Raw genomic sequence first — 19,953 nt, 5'->3', positions numbered from 1 at the left:
CTCTTTTTCTACTGGTCCTGAAGTTTTTACTCAGGGTCTAGGTACTATACCTCAGCTTTTTTGCTCAAGCCTAGCACTCCTGGTGAAGTAGAAGCTCTACTGATGGCTTTATTCAATTTATTTTATTTTATTATTTTATTATTGATGTAATATATAGAGGGGTTACAGTCACATTTTCCAGATAGTAGGTGTCAGTCAACATTTTTTGGTCTCTCCAAGCTAGATTCCAATGTAAATACTGAAAAAAAATAACAGTAATATTTCCTTTTAAAGACTATGTGTCCTTCAGTTCTAACTCAACAAATATCCTGTTTATTGGTTAGGAGACTATAAAGACTCAAGCTTTGTCTGTCAATAAAATGAGGTAATTCACATATCTACAGTCCAAAAAGCCCTGAAAGACTGTGACTGATAGCAGCAGAAGGGAATTGTGTATATTCACATGTTTACGCCCAGCTTAAAACTCTTTCACAAAGAAAAAGGGATGACAGTTCCATCTTCTGGGATGGAACTTTGTTACCTGATACATCAGATATATTTGTATTTGGTTATTTGAAATTGGATAGGGAATGGGGGGAAAACAAGATGAGGGGTGGAGGTGGGGGGGAGGAAAATGGGGACCAAGACATGTGAAAGGGTATTAATGTATGGGAATTAATGCACCATCTATCTGGCAAAGTTTATTGATGTGCTCTATAATAATTCCATAGTAATTTCTGTGATCTTGTCTTCCCAGTATGTATGTACAGAGAACCATCCCTACATGAAATTGGAGAAAAACAAGGGCGTTCAAGAAAAAGTTCCGGCACACCAACCATGAATGGAGGCAAAGTCGTGAATCAAGATTCAACATAGCTGAGAACTCTACCCTTCTTCCCTCTCCTTCCTTTCCTTTCTCTCACCACCCCCTCCCCATTTCCTTCCAAAAAATCCACGCAGGAGCGAAAAATAAAATGGCATCACAGGACCTAGTAGCTAAGATTCTGCACTCAAAATCTTCCTTTGTGTAGGACAAGAAAATTGAATTGAAGCTTGCCTGTTGCAATGTGGTAGAAAATTCACATTCACAAATATTACATAACAAAAGCAACGGAAAAAATAAACCAGGACTCCACAAATATTAAATTAAGCTGTGGTATTATTAATAGAGGGCTAATTGTCATGAAGACATTATTGTAAATAAGATGAAATACAATATACATAAAAGAAAAGGATTTTAGAGAAATGAACTTAAGAGATTGAGGTTAAATTGCTCCAACTTGGGAAAAATGCTGTGATAATATTTGTTTGATTTTTTTGTATTTTCTTTGGACATCTGGAAATGACATGCAATTATGTCTTATAACCTAGAACTTTTTTTAGCCATGAAATTAATCCATGTATGAATTACATTCTTCTAATGCCTATTAGGTATGTGATCATGAATCACTTAATATGAAAACATTTTAAAAAATTACTCTTGAAGCTGTTCAGATTGGTTTTTGTAAAAGAATATTCTTGTACTGAATCATAAACAATAGTAGCTTAATTCCTTCATAAAGAGGCAGATTCTCCTAGGAGTATCTTCTCAAGATATTAAGATCTCCTTTTTGAATCATACGGAAACAAAAACTCTTGTCCTAAATGATGAAGTAACTTTTGGAAATCTTCCACCATTGTTGTATCTGTGTGGTAAGGCCTAAGTTACTTGCTCCTTCAATTTATTCTTAGTTTTTACTATAGGGACACGATTGAGTGTATAGGTGCATGTCTGGCTATCTTAGAGAGTTTGGTACCATCTCTTACAGCAGGAACAAAGAATGTTTGGTTTTACCTAAGGGAATAAGTCCAACAAAATGGGTCAAAGCAAATTACATTTGTTTTTGTTCCTAGCCAGAGCTGAAAAGTAGTGCTTTTTCCTAGACTTTATGAGAAACTGGGAGGCATGGCTGTGAAATTCTTAACTTACTATCTTTATGAAGCCAGTGGCTTGTTGGTTGATACCTATCCACATTTATAAGCCAAGATGGCAATAAGTTTGTCGTGGAGAAGATAGAAAGTTTCTAATTATACGCTGAATTTTCAAGATGCGTAGAGAAATGATATGGAATTAATTGACATTCCAACAGACAAAACTGTTTTGAGTGGCTTGAGTAGCAAAAACGAACTCATTGTAAGAGTAAGCAAACACACTGTTAGGAATATTAATGTATTAGAATATATCAGCAAAGAAGTGAATGTTATACAATTGCATTGGAATAAGTAGATCTACATAACCCTACAAATCAAGAATGGTGTAGAGACATCCAAATTAAAACAATAAAACAAAACAGAATGCTAAAAAATGTATGCAGATTTATGGATATTATTAATGAGAAGACTTAGCATGTAACTTCTCCTATATCTCTACTGTCCAGCATGTATTATTCCAAATATGACTCCGTAAAATATATACACTTTGCAGAAGCTCTAGGCCCTCACCTCAAACCATGCCATCAGTTGCTACATTCTTTCAAGGTTGACATTTTGTCCCTGACTCTACACAATCATTATTCTTCAGTATGCTTCTTGTCCCTCACCAAGTATCCCGTTTATGTTCTCAGTGGATGGTAGGAGGAAATGAATTGAGGGAATTTGCCTGAGTCAAGAAGAATAAATGATATATATATATATAGATAGATAGATAAGAATTTTGAACATATTTGCATTGGATACTTGTTTAATCAGAACAGCTGGAAAATCACAAATAAATACATTTAATTTTTTTTACAAAAAGGAATGTTGCTCTTTGAGGAAAAGAATATCCTTGTAAATATACAAATCTGGCTGTATATTCCTTGTCACTGTTGATTTCACTTGACTAGAAATACACCTGTCACTTCCAGGACCAAATAGATTCCAAGCACAAAGCCTTATTTTCTTTGAGGAAAATAAAATTAAAAAATTCTCTTCAATAAAATGAGTCACAGACTGTTTTAGCATGGAATGACTGGAACTTTGTGGTGAAGTACAGATAACCAATCACAACACAACTGACAGCTTCACAGGTAAAACAAACGTTAGTATTCACAATCACCCATTTCACTGGCAATTTCATGACAAACTATATTTAATCTGGTTGATTATGAAAAAAATAATGATACATATATGAATCTACAATAAAATATCTTCTCTATTTTCTATGGTTGCCCATTGTTTATTGTTTATACCCATATTTATTTCTTTCAGGATAGCAGTTCAGATGGATCTTCCTAACTACTCGATTTATATGTTGATATTATTATTCTCATAACCATAAAAAGTTCGCTGCAATGTAATGTCTCAAAATTACCTTTGATTTACAACTCATGTCAGAAAATGAATGAAAAAACTCACATTTCTTTTACACATAAGTAAACCTGACAATAATTGTGGTTCATAGAACAGGAATGACTTAAATTTGTTGTTGTTTTCCTTTGGTTTTGGGTTTGTCAGTCATGGGACTTGAACGTCGGGCCAGAACACTGTGCCTGAGCTTTTCTGCTCAAGGTTAGTGTTCTGCTGTGTCGAGTCATGGCTCCGCTTTGTTTTCTGGTGGTTAATTGGGGATATATGGACTTTCCTGCCCTGGCTGGCTTTGAACAGTGGATACTCAGATTTCATCCTCTTGAGTAGAAAGGATAACAGTCATTAACCACCATTGCCCAGCTATGGCCTTTTTTTTTTTTTTTTTTTGCTAGTCCTAGGCTTAAGCTCAGGGCCTGAGCACTGTCCTTGGACTTTCTCAAGGCTAGAGCTCTACCACTTGAGCCTCAGCACCATTTTCGCATTTTCGGCTTTTTGTTTTTTCTATGGTGGTACCGAGGAATCAAACCCGGGTCTTCGTGCATGCTAGGCAAGCACTCTACCACTAGGCCAAACGCCCGGCTCCCCAGCTATGGCTTTTTAAGTACGTTTAAATTTTTAGAATTAGGGCTGGGAGTTTGGCCTAGTGTTAGAATGCTTGTCTAGTATGCATGAAGATCGGGGTTCCATTCCTCAGTACCACATACTTAGAAAAAGCCGGAAGTGGTGCTGAGGCTCAAGTGGTAGAGCTCTGGCCTTGAGAAAGTCCAAGGACAGTGCTCAGGCCCTGAGCCCAAGCCCAGGACTGGCAAAAAATATGTGTAGAATTAGTATAAAGAATCAAGATTCTCTAAGCTTACAAAAAATTCACAAATATAAACATATAACTATGTAGTTTCTTTCATGACTCAGATTTTATAATTGCTTTGCAGTTTTATCCCAAGTAAAATAATTATGTATTATGATTTTTAATGTTCTAAATTCAGGTTCTTCAACTTATTTTTTAATATATTTTTATTGTAATTAATAGAAGGGTTGCATTACATTCGTCATATAGAAGGTGCAGTACTTCATAAATATTGATACTCTTTCTCATGTTTTTGTCTCCATTTCACTCCCCCCACCCCCTCTGCTCGTCTTGTTTTCCCCCTTCCCTGTCCTATTTCAAATAAATAAACATATATACAATATATCAGATAACAAGGTATGATACTGTAACAATATGAGATAACCAAGGGACAACAAAAGAGATAAGAAATAACATTACATTATTCAACATATTTCTATGAAAGAAAATTTTGATTTAAAAAAAGAAAATGGACAGGTCTATTCCTAGGAAAAATCTGACTTTTAATAATTGGCTTTTAATTAATATGGCTTTGAAATTGGATACATAAGTACAAATTAAGACATAGTTAATTAAGAATTTTAATGTTTCAAGATCAATGGCCTTAAAAATAAAAGTAATATGTTTTGCATATCTCATTATATGACTGTTTGACACTATATTTACTATATTTTTTTCTCAACAAGAGGATTGAGGTTTAGAAGCAAATGCAATTAAAGTTTTTTGCTAGTTTACAGATCTTTGAGCTACAGCAAATACAACCTCAGGAAGCTATCCTATTCATCTCAGTAAGACTTTTGGATTTGAATTATGTATTTAAAATTCATAGTACAATGTTATCCATTATAGAATGTATAGAATCAGTATAATGTGATGAGATTTTTATGGACCAGAAAACTTGTTCAAAATAACTCTTCCATTTATGAAGATGACAATACTGTAACTAAATACCATATTATAATTGATGTTCCCATGGAGCCACTAGCAAAAGATAACAGTTTGAAAACATGACAAGTGGTATCAATGTGTGAGAAGTAATGCACCCACTACCTGATGAATGTAACTGTAACCCCTCTATACATTACCCCAACAATAAAATTTTTAAAAAATTTAAAAGAAAAGAATTTTGAAGATGGGAGGAATGTTGGAAGAACAGCTTGACTACTGAAATGTTTGGAGGCCTTAATTTGAGAACACTGTTTCTTGGTAAAGAAGTATGACTCCATCAACAATAATCTTTGCTCTTTTAGTAGTCAGGACTAGAAATAGCAAATCTAGCCTTTATTCTTAGTGCACAAGGCACCTCTTGAGGAGGTTATCATATTGCTTAATTTCATTTGCAGAAGGTGAGACATAGTCAAACATTAAAATTCACTGCTCATTTAAGCACCAAGAAAAGCTGATGTTATTTATCTATCAGAAAGTAGTGAATACAATTCTGAAAGTCAAAAATCACAATTGTAAGTTTGAATTGTTTTACAAATTATATATATATATGTGTATATATATACACATGCATACATACATACATGAAATAAACTATTCTACAGTTTTTATTTGATTTGATGTATAGGTAGGCAATCAGAAATAAAGAGATATGAATGTGAAACTTTATATATAAATATACATTTATAATAATAGAGCTAATTTCCACTTTATAATAAAGGGTGGGAACAATAACCAAAGCACATAGACCCTCAAAATGCCAGTGATTAGTAATCCCATCTTGGGTACAACAATAGTTAGTTTTTGTTTTTAAAAAGTCATGTGAAAAAAGATGCATTTCCTAATAGCAATCCTGCAGTAAATCATATCTGATTGAAAAGTTACAGCTAAGTAACAAATAAAGGAAAGAAATTTTGTATTTAAGGATTTTTTCTGCACCTACATTAATTCAATATTTAAATAAAAATTGAGTGAACATTACTAATATTTTGAGATGATATATACTTAGCTTAAGTAACAAGCAGAAACAAAATTATGACTATTTAACATTATGGTCATAACATTAAAGTATACTAAGCATTATCAATTATTATACCAATAAATGTTTTATTGATTAGAAATAATGAGCTGTTGTTTGTTTGCCTTTGATCCAAGCACTATTGAATGACAGTAGCACTGATTTTACAAAAGTTAATTTTAAAAAATGAAACCACAAGCATCCAAAATATATTCCAAAATATATTTCCATTAGTACATTTGTTATTAGCCCTTCTCAGATGTTAAACATAAATTAAAGACACCAGAATGTTTAATAATCATGTTCTATGGGAAATCAGGCACATCAATGTCCTGGGATTAAAACACACAGATTTTATAATTCACAGAGACAAGATTTGTATGATGTTCAGATGTCATAATCTTCCTGAAGTAAAAGGAAATTAAAATCTTGAAATACACAAGCATGTAGACAAAATCCTGGCACTTGTTTTTTTAAACATTAAACTTCTTTGAGAAGCTTTACTTTTTCTTTCAGTATGTCTATGTTAGCATGTGTTCTTGAAAATTTTCTCGTCCTAAGTTCAGACCCTACAACCAACACACAAAAAAACAAAAGTTATTACTACCTGACTTATATAACTGTAAACTCTCTGTACATTACCTTTATAATAACAACAAAAATACATTTTTAAATATATTTTTATTGTAATTAATAAAAGGGTTACATGATATTTGCCAGATAGAAGGTGCATTAATTCACATACATTGATACCCTTTCACATGTCTTGGTACCCATTACCCTTCCCCCACCCACCACCCACTCCCCGTATTGGTTTTCCCCCCTTTCCTATCAAGTTTCAGATAACCAAATACAAATAAATTCAATATATCAAATAACAAAGTGAGATACTGTAACAATATGAGATACCCAAGGGACAGCAAAGGAGATGAGGGATAACATAGTACATTAAGGACAACAATCATTCATTATATGGCTTTTGTTTCAATCATTACCTTTATAATAACAACAAAAATACATTTTTTAAAACTTGTCTTAAAAAAAATCCAAGATACAAAATTGGGCAGCCACATGCAGGAAACTAAAAATTGACCCTAGCCTTTCGCCATGCACAAGCATTAACTCAAAGTGGATCAAAGACTTCAACGTCAGACCGAAACCGTGAAACTGCTACATGATAAAGTAGGAGATATCCTGGAACTCATAGGCACAGGCAAAAGATTCCTGAACAGAATCCCAGGGTCACAACAGATTGGAGAGAGACTTGATAAATGGGACTACCTAAAAATAAAAAGTTTCTGTACAGATAAAAACATAGTCGCAAAAGTAGAGAGACAGCCAACCAACTAGGAAAAGATATTCACCAATAATACATTTGACAAATGCTTAATATCCAGTATCTACAGGGAACTCAAGAAACTAATCCCCCCCCAAATCCAATAAACCATTCACTAAATGGGCAAGGGAACTAAAGAGAGACTTATCAGAAGAAGAGATTAAAATGGCAGAAAAGCATATGAGAAAATGTTCATCATCTATGGTCATAAAGGAAATGCAGATAAAAACAACCCTAAGATACCACCTTACCCCATCAAGAATGGCCAAGATTTTGAACTCAGACAATGACACTTGCTGGCGGGGTTGTGGAGAAAAAGGAACCCTACTACACTGCTGGTGGGAATGAAACCTAGTTCAGCCACTCTGGAAAGCAGTGTGGAGGTTTCTTAAAGAACTGAAAATAGACCTTCCTTACAATCCTGCCATACCACTTCTGGGCATCTACCCTGAACATCATAACCCAAGAAATGATAAGGACACCTGCTCAGCTATGTTCATCTTTGCACTATTCACAATAGCCAGGCAATGGAAACAATCCAGATGCCCTACTGCAGATGAATGGATACAGAAAATATGGTATATATACACAATGGAATTCTACATAGCCAACAGATAAGATAAAATAATGGCATTCACAGGGAAGTGGATCAATCTAGAGTGAATCATGTTGAGTGAGACAAGTCAGGACCTAAGGAACAAAAGGTGCATGGTATCCTTAATATGTGGCTATTAAATCCAAACAGTACAAGAGCGAGGACTCAATATCTGCATACCCAATGCTATGGACATGGTAATGGAAATATAAACATAACTATATAGCCATTAAAACCTATGACTATAGACATAATGTTTTATTTCATAAATTAATGTGTTTCTATGACATACAAACCCTTAGCCTAATTTTGATTAAGTTCCAAATACTAAGTCCCAGTGATTGTAAATAGAGATTCCCTTCTTGAACACTTGTTTGTTAAACTTGTCATTTAAAATATGATGTAAAAATCAATGTTAATAAATTCTTTAATAAAAAAACCCCAAGATTGGCCGGGAGTTTAGCCTAGTGGTACAGTGCTTGCCTAGCATGCACGAAGACCCGGGTTCGATTGCTTGGTACCACATACACAGCAAAAAGCCAGAAGTGGTGCTGTGGCTCAAGTGGTAGAGCCCTAGCCTTGAGAAAATCCAGGGACAGTGCTCAGGCCCTGAGCCCAAGCCCAGGACAGGCAAAAAAATCTAAGATGGACATGCAGCTGAGACATGAGTAACTTTTACAGGTCAATCAAAAGTAAGCCTTGTTAACTTATTACCAAGATACTTGGGATAGCCTGAAATATTGCCGTAAGATGACTTAAAATTGGAGTCTTTGCATACAATTTTTACTTCTAATATACAAATTAGGCACTTGATTTTAAAGCTCATAAACAAAATTACATCGTTTAAAGCTCAAGAAAGGCACACGCCTAAAAATATTTCAATATTGCCCCCCAAAAAACATGTATGATAGGTAATAATGAGATTACATATCATTCATAACATAGACTGGAGGGAAGACACAGATTGCAAAAATAAAAATAATACTTGCTATGTAATAATTGCTACAGAGTGAAGAAAATATTCTTCTGTGTAATATTTCTACCACGCAAAAAAACCAATGCAGGTCCATGAGAAAGACATGAACATATGCGACTTTAAGTAAAAGATCTTGGCCAGGTAGAAGTTATTATAATCAAGAATCAATAAAAATGAATAAAACTCCACTATCCAAGTTGGGATACAGGATATCTTTCAACATGGACATGTGTCAATGTGGATGCCTACAATAAAAAATCAACTAGAAATAATAGTAGATAAATGAACAAAAGCTTCAACTCTACATTTATAGAAGAGATGGGGGCAACTATTAAAACAATGAAAGTGGTACATTTGACAGAAATTCAAATATTAGTATGGTTGATGTCTTTTTTTTTGCATTTTTTACTGTAATTAGTAAAAGGGTTACATGATATTTGCCAGATAGAAGGTGCATTAATTCACGTACATTGATACCCTTTCACATGTCTTGGTACCCATTTCCCTCCCCCCCCACCCCCCACCCATCTTGGTTTTCCCCCCTTCCCTATCAAATTTCAAATAACCAAATACAAATAAATTCAATATATCAGATAACAAAGTGAGATACTATAACAATATGAGATAACCAAGGGACAGCAAAGGAGATGAGAGACAACATAGTACATTAAGGACAACAATCATTCGTTATATGGCTTTTGTTTCGATATCCTGGAGGTCCTTTCAATTAGCTTGGTTGATGTCTTTAGATGACCATGACAGAGTTTTGCTCTTCTAAATCAGACTTTACACCATAATGACTCTGGTTATATACACAAAAGGACTGCTAGGATTCAACCCTTGCAAAGTGCTTCACATGGTATCATCTCAAGTAGACATTCTAGGTTTTAAATTTGAGACTACCTGAGACTTCAAAAACACCTGCCTTCCTTTTATCTCCTTTACAATAACACAATGGATTTGAACTTTTTTTTTTGTCAGTCGTGGGTCTTGAACTTAGGGCCTGAGCACTGTCCATGGACTTTTCTCAAGGCTAGTGCTCTACCACTTGAGCCACAGCACCACTTCCAGCTTTTTTCTATGTATGTGGTACTGAGGAATCGAACCCATGTCTATATGCATGCTAGGCAAGTACCGTTACCACTAGGCCAAATTGCTAGCCCCAGGATTTGAACCTTTTAGATGATGAAAAAGTATTACCCTCCCACACATGCACCAAAGCAACATATTCCTTATGTGGGATGTATTGATTTTGTATTTATATCAACATCAAATACTTGGGTAACATTCTTCCAATAAACTTGCTTCCACCTTTATAGTTCTTTTGCAAATAGTCTAATAATATATTTTATTAAAAAATACACATCCAAAATCACAAGATTCCACAATTACTTTGCTTAGTATTTTCAAACATAATGGCAAGCTTATCTAAACGACGAGATATTTTAGTCTATTGTGCCTCCTATCCATATGCCTGTTTTAAGTCTGAAACTGTTTTTAAAATATATGTTGTTAATCCAGAGAGGCACACAAGACATAGACTAGTTGCATCCATCTTCTAACTTGAACTCTATCAGGGGAATAATCTCTATACCGAAGAACTCAGAGCATAGTCCAAGCTGATTTGGTGATAATTTTCAAATCCTACCTCAAAAATGACCAGTGCTAAAAGAGCAACAAGTATTCTCAAGTAGTAGAAAACATTTCTAACTCACATAAGATCCTGAGTTTAAACCCAGTGAAAACAAGCAAAATAAGCCTTTAGAACTGGAAAATCACTTTAATAAATCATCTTCTAAAAAAGCAAACTCAAAATTATTACTAATATTTATTAAATGACTATTTGGTGTATAATTATGTTAAATTTTCAGAGATTTTAGTAAGTAGTAGATATCCATGAGATTTTGAGTGAAAGACTTCTTTTTAACAAGGCTTAGATAACTTGAACACCAGGTGATAATAGTGCCAAGTCTCTAAATACCTTGAACATTTTCCAGAATTTATTCTGTTTCCTAGAGATGATATAGTGATATTGAAAACTTTCATGATATGGAACTTGTTTTAATGTTGAAATTTGTTCAAGTACTTCCTCCTCTGAGGTCAAAGAGTAGTTTCAGTACCTTCATTGGTTTTTAATTATTATTCTATGTAAAAATTATTTGAGCCTAGATAATGTTAAAAGTCTGACTTCTGTCTTGTAATAGTAAAATTTAAAATCATAAAGAACATCCATTTAGATCCTCGATAATTATCAAAATCCATATCTTCTTTTTGTTTACTGTCAGGCAAGGGCACTTTGTTTAGCTTGAACATGTTAAGACAGATACCTCTGTCACTCACAGTAAGATTCACTTTCTCTTGAAAATAGAGTTCCATGAGAAGTCTCTTATCACATGGTCTGCCTGATTTATAACAACTCTGGGAATACCCATTCTCAGGATAGATCTTAGCCACAAGAACATTCTCCCCACTTTTATTTGCACCAGACACTTTCCTGCAAGGAGCACTGTCACAATGGTGTATATTTTTGTAATGGTCAAGTTTGTGTGAGAAATTGACTAGGGTGTGAAGAAATTCAACTGAAACATTTTATTGGTGTGTCTACCAGGGAGTCTGTAGATGAGATTAGCATTTGGCTTTTTGACTCAGCATATCATGCTCTAAATTTGGTAGTGGTTATGTCTTGAAAAGATTGGATGATAATGGAGTAATAATGAGCTTCCCAATATAGAAAAGCCAGTTAGTGAACAGATACCATTGCAAAATTGTACCAAACCCTTCAAAGAACTGACACTGAATTTTCTCAAGCCGTGGAATTATAAGGGATGTTTCCAAAATTATTCTGTGAAACCGGTGTTATTTTGGTTCCATAACTGGATACGAATTCAGAGGAAAATAAAATGAAAGCTACACATGATGTTCATAGGCACAAAAAATTCTGAATAAAAGATCTACAAACTAGATCCAGCACATTAAAGAAAGACCCTATTCTATGACCAACTAGGTTTCATTCGGGATATACAAGGATTGTTCAACATATGCAAATTAGTAAATGTAATGAAGCATGTGAATAGAATCAAGAATAAAATATCACATGATTCTTTCAATAATTGCAGTGAAATCCTTTGAGAAAATGCAACATCCTTTCATGTGCTAACACAGAAGAAACTGAAAAGGATGTCATGTTGCCCTTAAAATAGCAAACCTTTAACGTTACAGTGAATGGTGAAAACAAAAGCACTCTTTTTAAAGTCAAGAATCAAAAAAGTCTCTATTTTCTCCATTCTTATCCAATACAATGCTTGAATTACTAGCCAAAGAATTATAACACAAAAAAGGACACAAATAGAAAAGTAAGAAATCAAATTACCCAGCGGAAAGATAATACAATCCTGTAATTAAGAAGACATGTTAAGGGCTCATGCCTGGAATCCTGGTTACTCAGGAGGTGAGATTTGAGGATTGCAGTGTAAAGCCATACTGGGCATGAAAGTCCATGAGACTCTTATCTCTAATTAACCACCAGAAAATTGAAAGAGGCACTGTGGTACAAGGGGTAAGATGGTAGCCTTGAGCTGAAGAGATCAGGGACAATGCCTAGGCCCAGAGTTCAAATCCTGCGACCACCACCACCACCAACATATAGAAGACACTAGAAGGTGGAAAAATTTCCCATGATCATGGATAGGCAGAATTAATATTGTACAAAATGCGCATCTTACTGAATGTAGTCTACAGAATCAACCCCAATCAATCAAAATTTCAGTAACATTTTCCACAGGACTAGAATAAACTGATCAAGAAATCTAGTAACAACAGATGCTGGTGCGGATGTGGCCAGGGGGGAACCCTACTACACTGTTGGTGGGATTGTAAACTCATTCAACTATTATGGAAAGCAGTATGGCAGTTCCTCAGAGGATTAAACACAGAGCTCCCCTATGACCCAACAATTCCAATACTTGGCATTAATCGTCCAGAAACAAGGACATACTGTATCCACTAGCACAATGATGTTCATTGGAGCACTACTTACCATAGCAACGATATGGAACCAACTTAGATGTCCCTCAGCTGATGAGTGGATCAACAAGATGTGGTATGTATACACAATGGAATTCTATGCTGCTGTCAGAAAGAATGACATTGCCCCATTTGCAAGGAATGGAAAGACTTAGAAAAAAATCATATTAAGTGAAGTAAGCCAGACTCAAAGGAACATAGGCTCAATGGTTTCCCTCATTTGTCATAATCAGTAGAAACCTTGGGCTCTCCTAGCAGAGATTTACAATACAGCAAAACTTAGATACATAAGACCATGTAGGATGACGCTAAATGAAAGGACTTCCAGGATATAGAAACAAAAGCCATATAATGAGTGATTGTTGTCCTTAATGTACTATGCTATCTCCCATCTCTTTTGCTATCCCTTAGTTATATCATATTGTTATAGTATTTTACCTTGTTATCTGATATATAGGTTTATCTGGTTATTTGAGATAGGATAGGGAAGGGGGAAAACAAAATGAGGGGCGGGGATGGGAGGAGTGAAATTTGGACCAAGACATGAGAAAAGGTATCAAAGTTTGTGAAGTAATGCACCTTCTATCTGGTGAATATAATGTAACCCTTCTATTAATTACAATAAAAAATATATGAGAAAAAAATACATTTTTTTTGCCAGTCCTGGGCTTAAGCTCAGGGCCTGAGCACTGTCCTCGGACTTTCTCAAGGCTAGAACTCTACCACTTGAGCCTCAGCACTATTTCCATTTTTTTTTTCTATGTATGTGGTACCGAGGAATTGAACCCAGGTCTTAATGCATGATAGGCAAGCACGCCACCACTAGGCCAAACTCCTGGCCCCCAAAATACAAAATTTTGTATGTAGGCATATAAAACATGGATTGCTAAATCAATCCTGAGTGAAGGAGTACAGTTAGTGCTAATTACTGGTGGGTCACACCTGCATCCCATCTACTCAAGAGGATAGTAGTTCAAAGCTATCTTGAGAAGAAAAGTGTGCAAGATTGCATTTATAATTTAACAGAAAAAAGCCAAATGAAGCTTGCATAATAAAATAGTAGCCATGAGCCATCCAACTGATCTCAGAGCAAAGCCCACAGTAACAGCACAGACTAGAATAGTATATGAGGTAACCCATACTTGTAAATTGTAAAATATTTATTGTAACAAAGAAATAGCATTTTACTGGTATAAACATGGACATGTACTGCTTCATTCCTGCACATAGTATACTTTAGTCAGCTTAGTCATACAGCGTATGACCCTGTATTATATTTCCCTATGTGAAGTTGTAGTTTGGGCTAATATCCATAGATGAGACGAAACATGTGCCCTCTCTTGTATTAAGTTTGTACCTGCCATGTAATCTTATCCTCCAGCTATTTACATTATTTTCTTTCTCTTCAAATGGAAATTGAAGGTTTTCAGGGCTAGAAATGAAATTTGTTCCTCTAGCTTGTCACAAAAGAGATTTTAATAAATGTTCATCAAGTTATTTTAAATATGAAGAAGCTCCATCGGAAAGTTCAGTAAGAAATAATGGGCTTCTTTAAATTGCACATATCAAATAAAAACTACTGGCAAGGCATTTTTTGAAGGACACTTATGAAAAATTCATTTTTAGAAAACAATTCTTGCCATTTAACTAGTGTATGTGGCATTCCCTGTACTACTGGTATTTTTTCCTTTCCTTTATTCAGAGATGTTTTAGTGATGGAAAAATTTAAGCTAGAGTTCTAAGAGGTGCGTGGGAGTTTTCTCTGAGCACACATCTTGTTAAAATATAATGGAATATGTGCATATATTATAACTCCCACATAATTTGCTTAACTGCTCTCCTGAAGTCTATACAGTATAATCTACTTAGGTGGCCTGGGATTCTGAAATCATCCCAAAGTTCATTGTAGGATTAAGACTAAATAAGAAAAGAATTCCTCATCTGGTCCTCAAAAATCTTCATTTCAGGATAAACACTGTCTGAGGGGGACAGTATCTGCCTGACAAGCATGAAGCCCTGAGTTCAAGTCAAAGTCCTACCAAAATAGTCTTCAATCTGGAGGAAATTTTTGTAGACTGTACTTGTTCAAAAAGCAAGATCTATTGTTCTGCTGTCTTCAAGAGACACATCTTGCCCCCCAAAACAAATATTTTTTGAAAGTGAGAGGTTGGAATAAAGTTTATCAAGGTAACAGCCCCCATACACAGGATGGAGTTGCCATTTTCATATTAGATAAAATAGACTTCAAACTAAAATTAGTGAGAAAAGACAAGAAGATTATTCCATACTAATAAAGGGATCTCTCGTACAGGAGGACATAACCATCCTAAATATCTACATACCTATACCCGGAGCACCAAACTTCATCAGGCAAACTTTACTTTCACTAAAACCACACAAGATCGAAACACAGTGATTGTTGGTGACTTTAACACACCACTTTCACCTATGGACAGATCAAGCAGGCGAAAACTCAAAAGAGAAAACTCAGAATTGAACAACTGTATTGGCCAACAAGATCTACCAGACATCTGCAGATTATTTCACCCAGCAACATCACAATATACATTTTTTTCAGCAGCATATGGAATATTTTCCAAAGTAGACCACATTTTAGGATACAAGCAAACCTGTGCAGATTCAGAAACACTGAAACTATGCCCTGCATTCTCTCAGACCACAAGGGCATCAAATTGGACCTGAACACCAATCTACACCAACGAAAAACATGTCACTCAAGGAATCACTAATGGGTCATGGAGGAGATCAGAACAGAAATTCAACAGTTTATGAAATTTAACAAAAAGGACCACACAAAATACCAGCTCCTTTGGGACATAGCCACGGCAGTACTCAGAGGAAAATTTATAGATCTGAGCGCTTACATTAACAAAATGGAAATGGCATATCAACAATTCAATGTCACCCCTTATGCTCTTGGGAAAAAAAAGAGCAACAACCCAACCCTAATCCCAGTAGAAGAAAGCAAATTATTAAAATCAAAGCAGAATTAAATGAACTGGAGTCCAAAAAACCTATAGAAAGAATCAACAAAACAAGGTGTTGGTTCTTTGCAAAACTTAGCAAAATTGACAGACCCTTAGCAAATCTTAACAAAAAAAGAAGGGAGCACACCAAAATAAACAAAATCATTATGCCAACAAATTTGAGAATCTAGAAGAAATGGATGAATTTATAGTCAATATTAGCATAGCCACACTGAACCAAGAAGACCTAATCTAACTAAACAGATCTATTTTAAGCACTGAAATGCAAATGGCAATAAGAGACCTTCCACCTAAGAAAAGCTCAGGGCCAGACGGATTCACAGCTGAATTCTCTAAGGTCTTCAAAGCAGACCTCACACCAATACTCTTCAAGCTCTTTAACAAAACTGAAAATGAAGGCTCTTTGCCAAACTCATTCTACAAAGCCACTATAACCCTCTTCCCCAAATAAGACAGAGATTCATCAAAGGAAGAGAACTACAGACCCATTTCTTTGATGAATATTGATGCAAAACTTCTCAACAAACTACTGGAAAACTATCTTTAGCAACTCATCAAAAAATTTTACACTATGATCAATCAGGATTCATCACAGGGATGCAAATCTGTTTCAACATATGCAAATCAAGTAATATAATTCAACACATCAACAGGAGCAAGGACAAGAATCACAGGATTGTCTCAATAGATGCAGAAAAGGCATTTGACAAGATCCAACACCCCTTTGTGCTAAAAGTTCTGTAGAAACTAGGAATCCATGAAACGTTCCTCAATATAATAAAGGCTGTGTATGACAAACCCCAGCTAGCATTATGCTTAGTGGCAAAAAGCTAAAATCATTTCTTCTAAAATCAGGAATGAGACAAGGATGCCCACTCTCTCCACTCCTTTTTAACACAGTATTAGAATTCCTAACCAAAGCAATGAGGCAAGAAGAAAGCATAAAACAGATCAAAATAGACATAGAAGAAGTCAAACTTTCCCCCTTTGCAAATGATATGATTCTGTATTTAAAGAACCCTATAGACTCCACTCCCAAGCTGCTTGAGCTGATTCAAAACTCTGGCAAGATAGCAGGGTATAAAATTAACCATCAAAAGTCAACTGCCTTCCTCTATGTCAACAATGAGAGGACCGAGGCAACAATCAAGAAAACATCTCCTTTAGCAAAAGCCTCAAAGAAAATAAAGTTCCTAGAAATTAACTAAAAATGTAAAGGACCTTTTTGCTGAAAACTTTAAAGCCCTGAATAAGGAAATTAAAGTAGAACTGAGGAAATGGAAAAACCTGCCATTCTCCTTGATTGGAAGAATTAACATCGTGAAAATGGCAATCTTGCCAAAGGCTATCTACAAATTCAACAAAATACCCAGCAATATCCTAATGTCATTCTTTTTAAAGAAATAGAAGAGAAAAGGTCGGAAGATGGCACCGAGACAATAGGACCCAGCCTAGATCTCTCCCACAAAAAAAGAGAATCAGGGAATCCCACAAGACAACTACCTTAAGAAATCCACAACTACAAATTCAAGAAGCAACAGAGAAGTACACAAACCAGAAAAGAAATACGGATAAAGCTTATATCCAACATGTGAAAGGGTATCAATGTATGTGAATTAATGCACCTTCTATCTGGCAAATATCATGTAACCCTTTTACTAATTACAATAAAAATTTTTTTAAAAAAAGCTTACATCCAACGTTTTCAAAGAAGCTGAAATGTGAGGACTCATCCCCCACCCCTCAATGCTGGCTTCAAGCTGCCAAAGCCAGAGAGGAGGGTGCAGGGCCCAGAATCCCCGATCTCCAGCAACTCCAGAAAGCAGTGGAATCCAGACGCAGGAGCCCACACAGACCAGGCGCAAGCAGCACAGATGGCGGCAGAGACAAGAAGGGAAGTGAACGACCTTCCAAAACCATGTTGCAGCTCACAACCAAACCCAGAGGAGTAAGTGGTCCAGCGGGTTCCCCCAAACCCATCGAGAAAGCAGAGCTGGTGGCGACCTACAGAACCTAACTTAGACCCCTCCCAGCCACCCAAGAAAGACTGGTAAGTGCAGGGCGGGGGCAAGGAATTGAGAATCCTGTTCCTTCCCCCAACCGCCCCATCCCCCAGGCCACTGATACTGGAGACTGTTGGGCCCTAAGACTCTGCCTTCCAACAGCGGTTGGGGGTGTGCATGAGTCTGGGAGCCAGCATCTGGCTGACCCAAATTTAAGCAGGGTGCCTGCCTGCTGGGAGCTTCCAGCAAGACAGCACCAAGGGCCTCCCATGGAGTCACAGAAAGATTCTCAGCCAAAGCAGCTGAAACACAGCAGGGAACGGGGGTTGGGGGGTAGGGGGGGTGGGCAGAGCAGCAGGGGCCAAGGTCGCCCTCTGAGAGCCAGAAAGACTCGGCTCTGCCCTCGGAGCCCACGTCCTCGGCTGGGCCCTGCCCCTGGGAATAGGGCAGGAAAACTAGCCATCCTCTAGGCTAGCTGAGACCAAAGCACACAACTCCATCCTACGGCCCACTGTGGGGCCAATGGTTGGGCTGAGAGATAGCTATGCAGTGGCACACAGCCTCTGGGAAAAGGCCGTACACCTGTAAAAGCTGCAAACTCTGACCTAGTCAGCAGCGGAACTAATTTGGCTGAAAACCACACATATACACAGATTCCCAGAACCACCAGTCCCAAACCAAGTAAAGACCGCCACCTACCGACCACAGAGCGAACTACAACAGTCCTCGATGCCTCAGAAAGAGCAATGACGAATAAGATAGACTCAAACACAATCATAGTGGGAGAATTCAATACACCACTGTCACCAAATGACAGGTCAACTCAACAAAAGTTAAGCAAAGACACAATCAACTTAAATGTCACTATAGCCCAGCTGGGCTTAACAGATATACACAGTCTTCCATCCAACAGCGAAACTTTATACATTTTTCTCAGCAGCACGTGGAACACATTAAAAAATAGATCATATATTAGTTCATAAAGAAAATTTAAGCATGCAGTCTATCATGCATTCTATCTGATCACAGTGGAGTCAGACTTGTTCTGAACAATGCAGTCAAAGTCAAAAAACATTCAAAGACTTGGAAGCTGAATAACACACTTCTGAATAACTCCTGGGTTACAGATCAGATCAAAGAAGAAATTCAAAACTTTTTTGAATGTAATAACAATCAAGAGACATCACAAAGGAACTTATGGGACACAGCAAAGGCAGTTCTCAGGGGCAAATTTATCACACTAGGAGCGCGTATTTAAAAGACAGAAGAACAGCATATAAATAACCTAAAAAATTGAAACACCTAGAGGAATAAGAAAAAATTAATTCTAAAACAACTACAAGGACAGAAATACCATAAATAAAATAAATATCAGAGATTGAAATAAGATCTACTATACACAAAATTAATAAATCAAAAAGTTGGTTCTTTGAAAAAGTCAACAAAATTGACAGACCTCTGGCAACATTAATCTAAAAAAGAAGAGGGGAGAATCAAATAAACAAGATTAGAGACCCCATGTGAACAATTACAACCAATATCCAAGAAATTCAGTTCATTATGAATAAGTCCTACCAGGGCCTGTATTCAAAGAAACAAGAAAATCTAGTAGAAATGGATGATTTCTTAAATAAATATAGGCTACCCACATTGAACAATAAAGAGTTAACAAATTGAACAAACCAATTTCATACAATGAAATTGTGGAAGCATTCAGGAAAATGCCAACCAAAAAGAGCCCAGGTCCAGATGGTTTCACTGCAGAATTCAACAAGACATTTAAAGATGAAGTAAAACCTATACTCTTGAAACTCTTCTGAGAAACAGAACCAGAAGGAGCAATACCAAACTCATTTTATGAAGCTAATATTACACTCATCCCCAAACCAGGGAAAGACC

The 19,953-nt window shown here is 36.2% G+C and overlaps 1 protein-coding gene across 2 annotated transcripts in view; it reads left to right on the top strand.

Annotated features, from left to right (window-relative positions):
* Positions 1–3,159, top strand: part of Fgf12 (fibroblast growth factor 12) — a 339,473-nt gene extending 336,314 nt beyond the window's left edge. For both annotated transcript variants that reach the window (XM_090343960.1, XM_090343950.1), the window contains exon 5: positions 737–3,159. In XM_090343960.1, the coding sequence (XP_090200086.1) occupies positions 737–855 (119 nt within the window). In that variant the 3' untranslated portion in view covers positions 856–3,159. The remainder of the gene's footprint in view (positions 1–736) is intronic.
* Positions 3,160–19,953: the final 16,794 nt, after the last annotated feature.

This window comes from Megascapheus bottae, chromosome 1 (genome assembly GCF_031878675.1).
Source record: "Megascapheus bottae isolate mThoBot1 chromosome 1, mThoBot2.hap1, whole genome shotgun sequence".
Lineage (NCBI taxonomy): Eukaryota > Metazoa > Chordata > Mammalia > Rodentia > Geomyidae > Megascapheus > Megascapheus bottae.
Note: the sequence above shows the minus strand (reverse complement) of the source record. Positions and strands in the feature narration are given on the sequence as shown.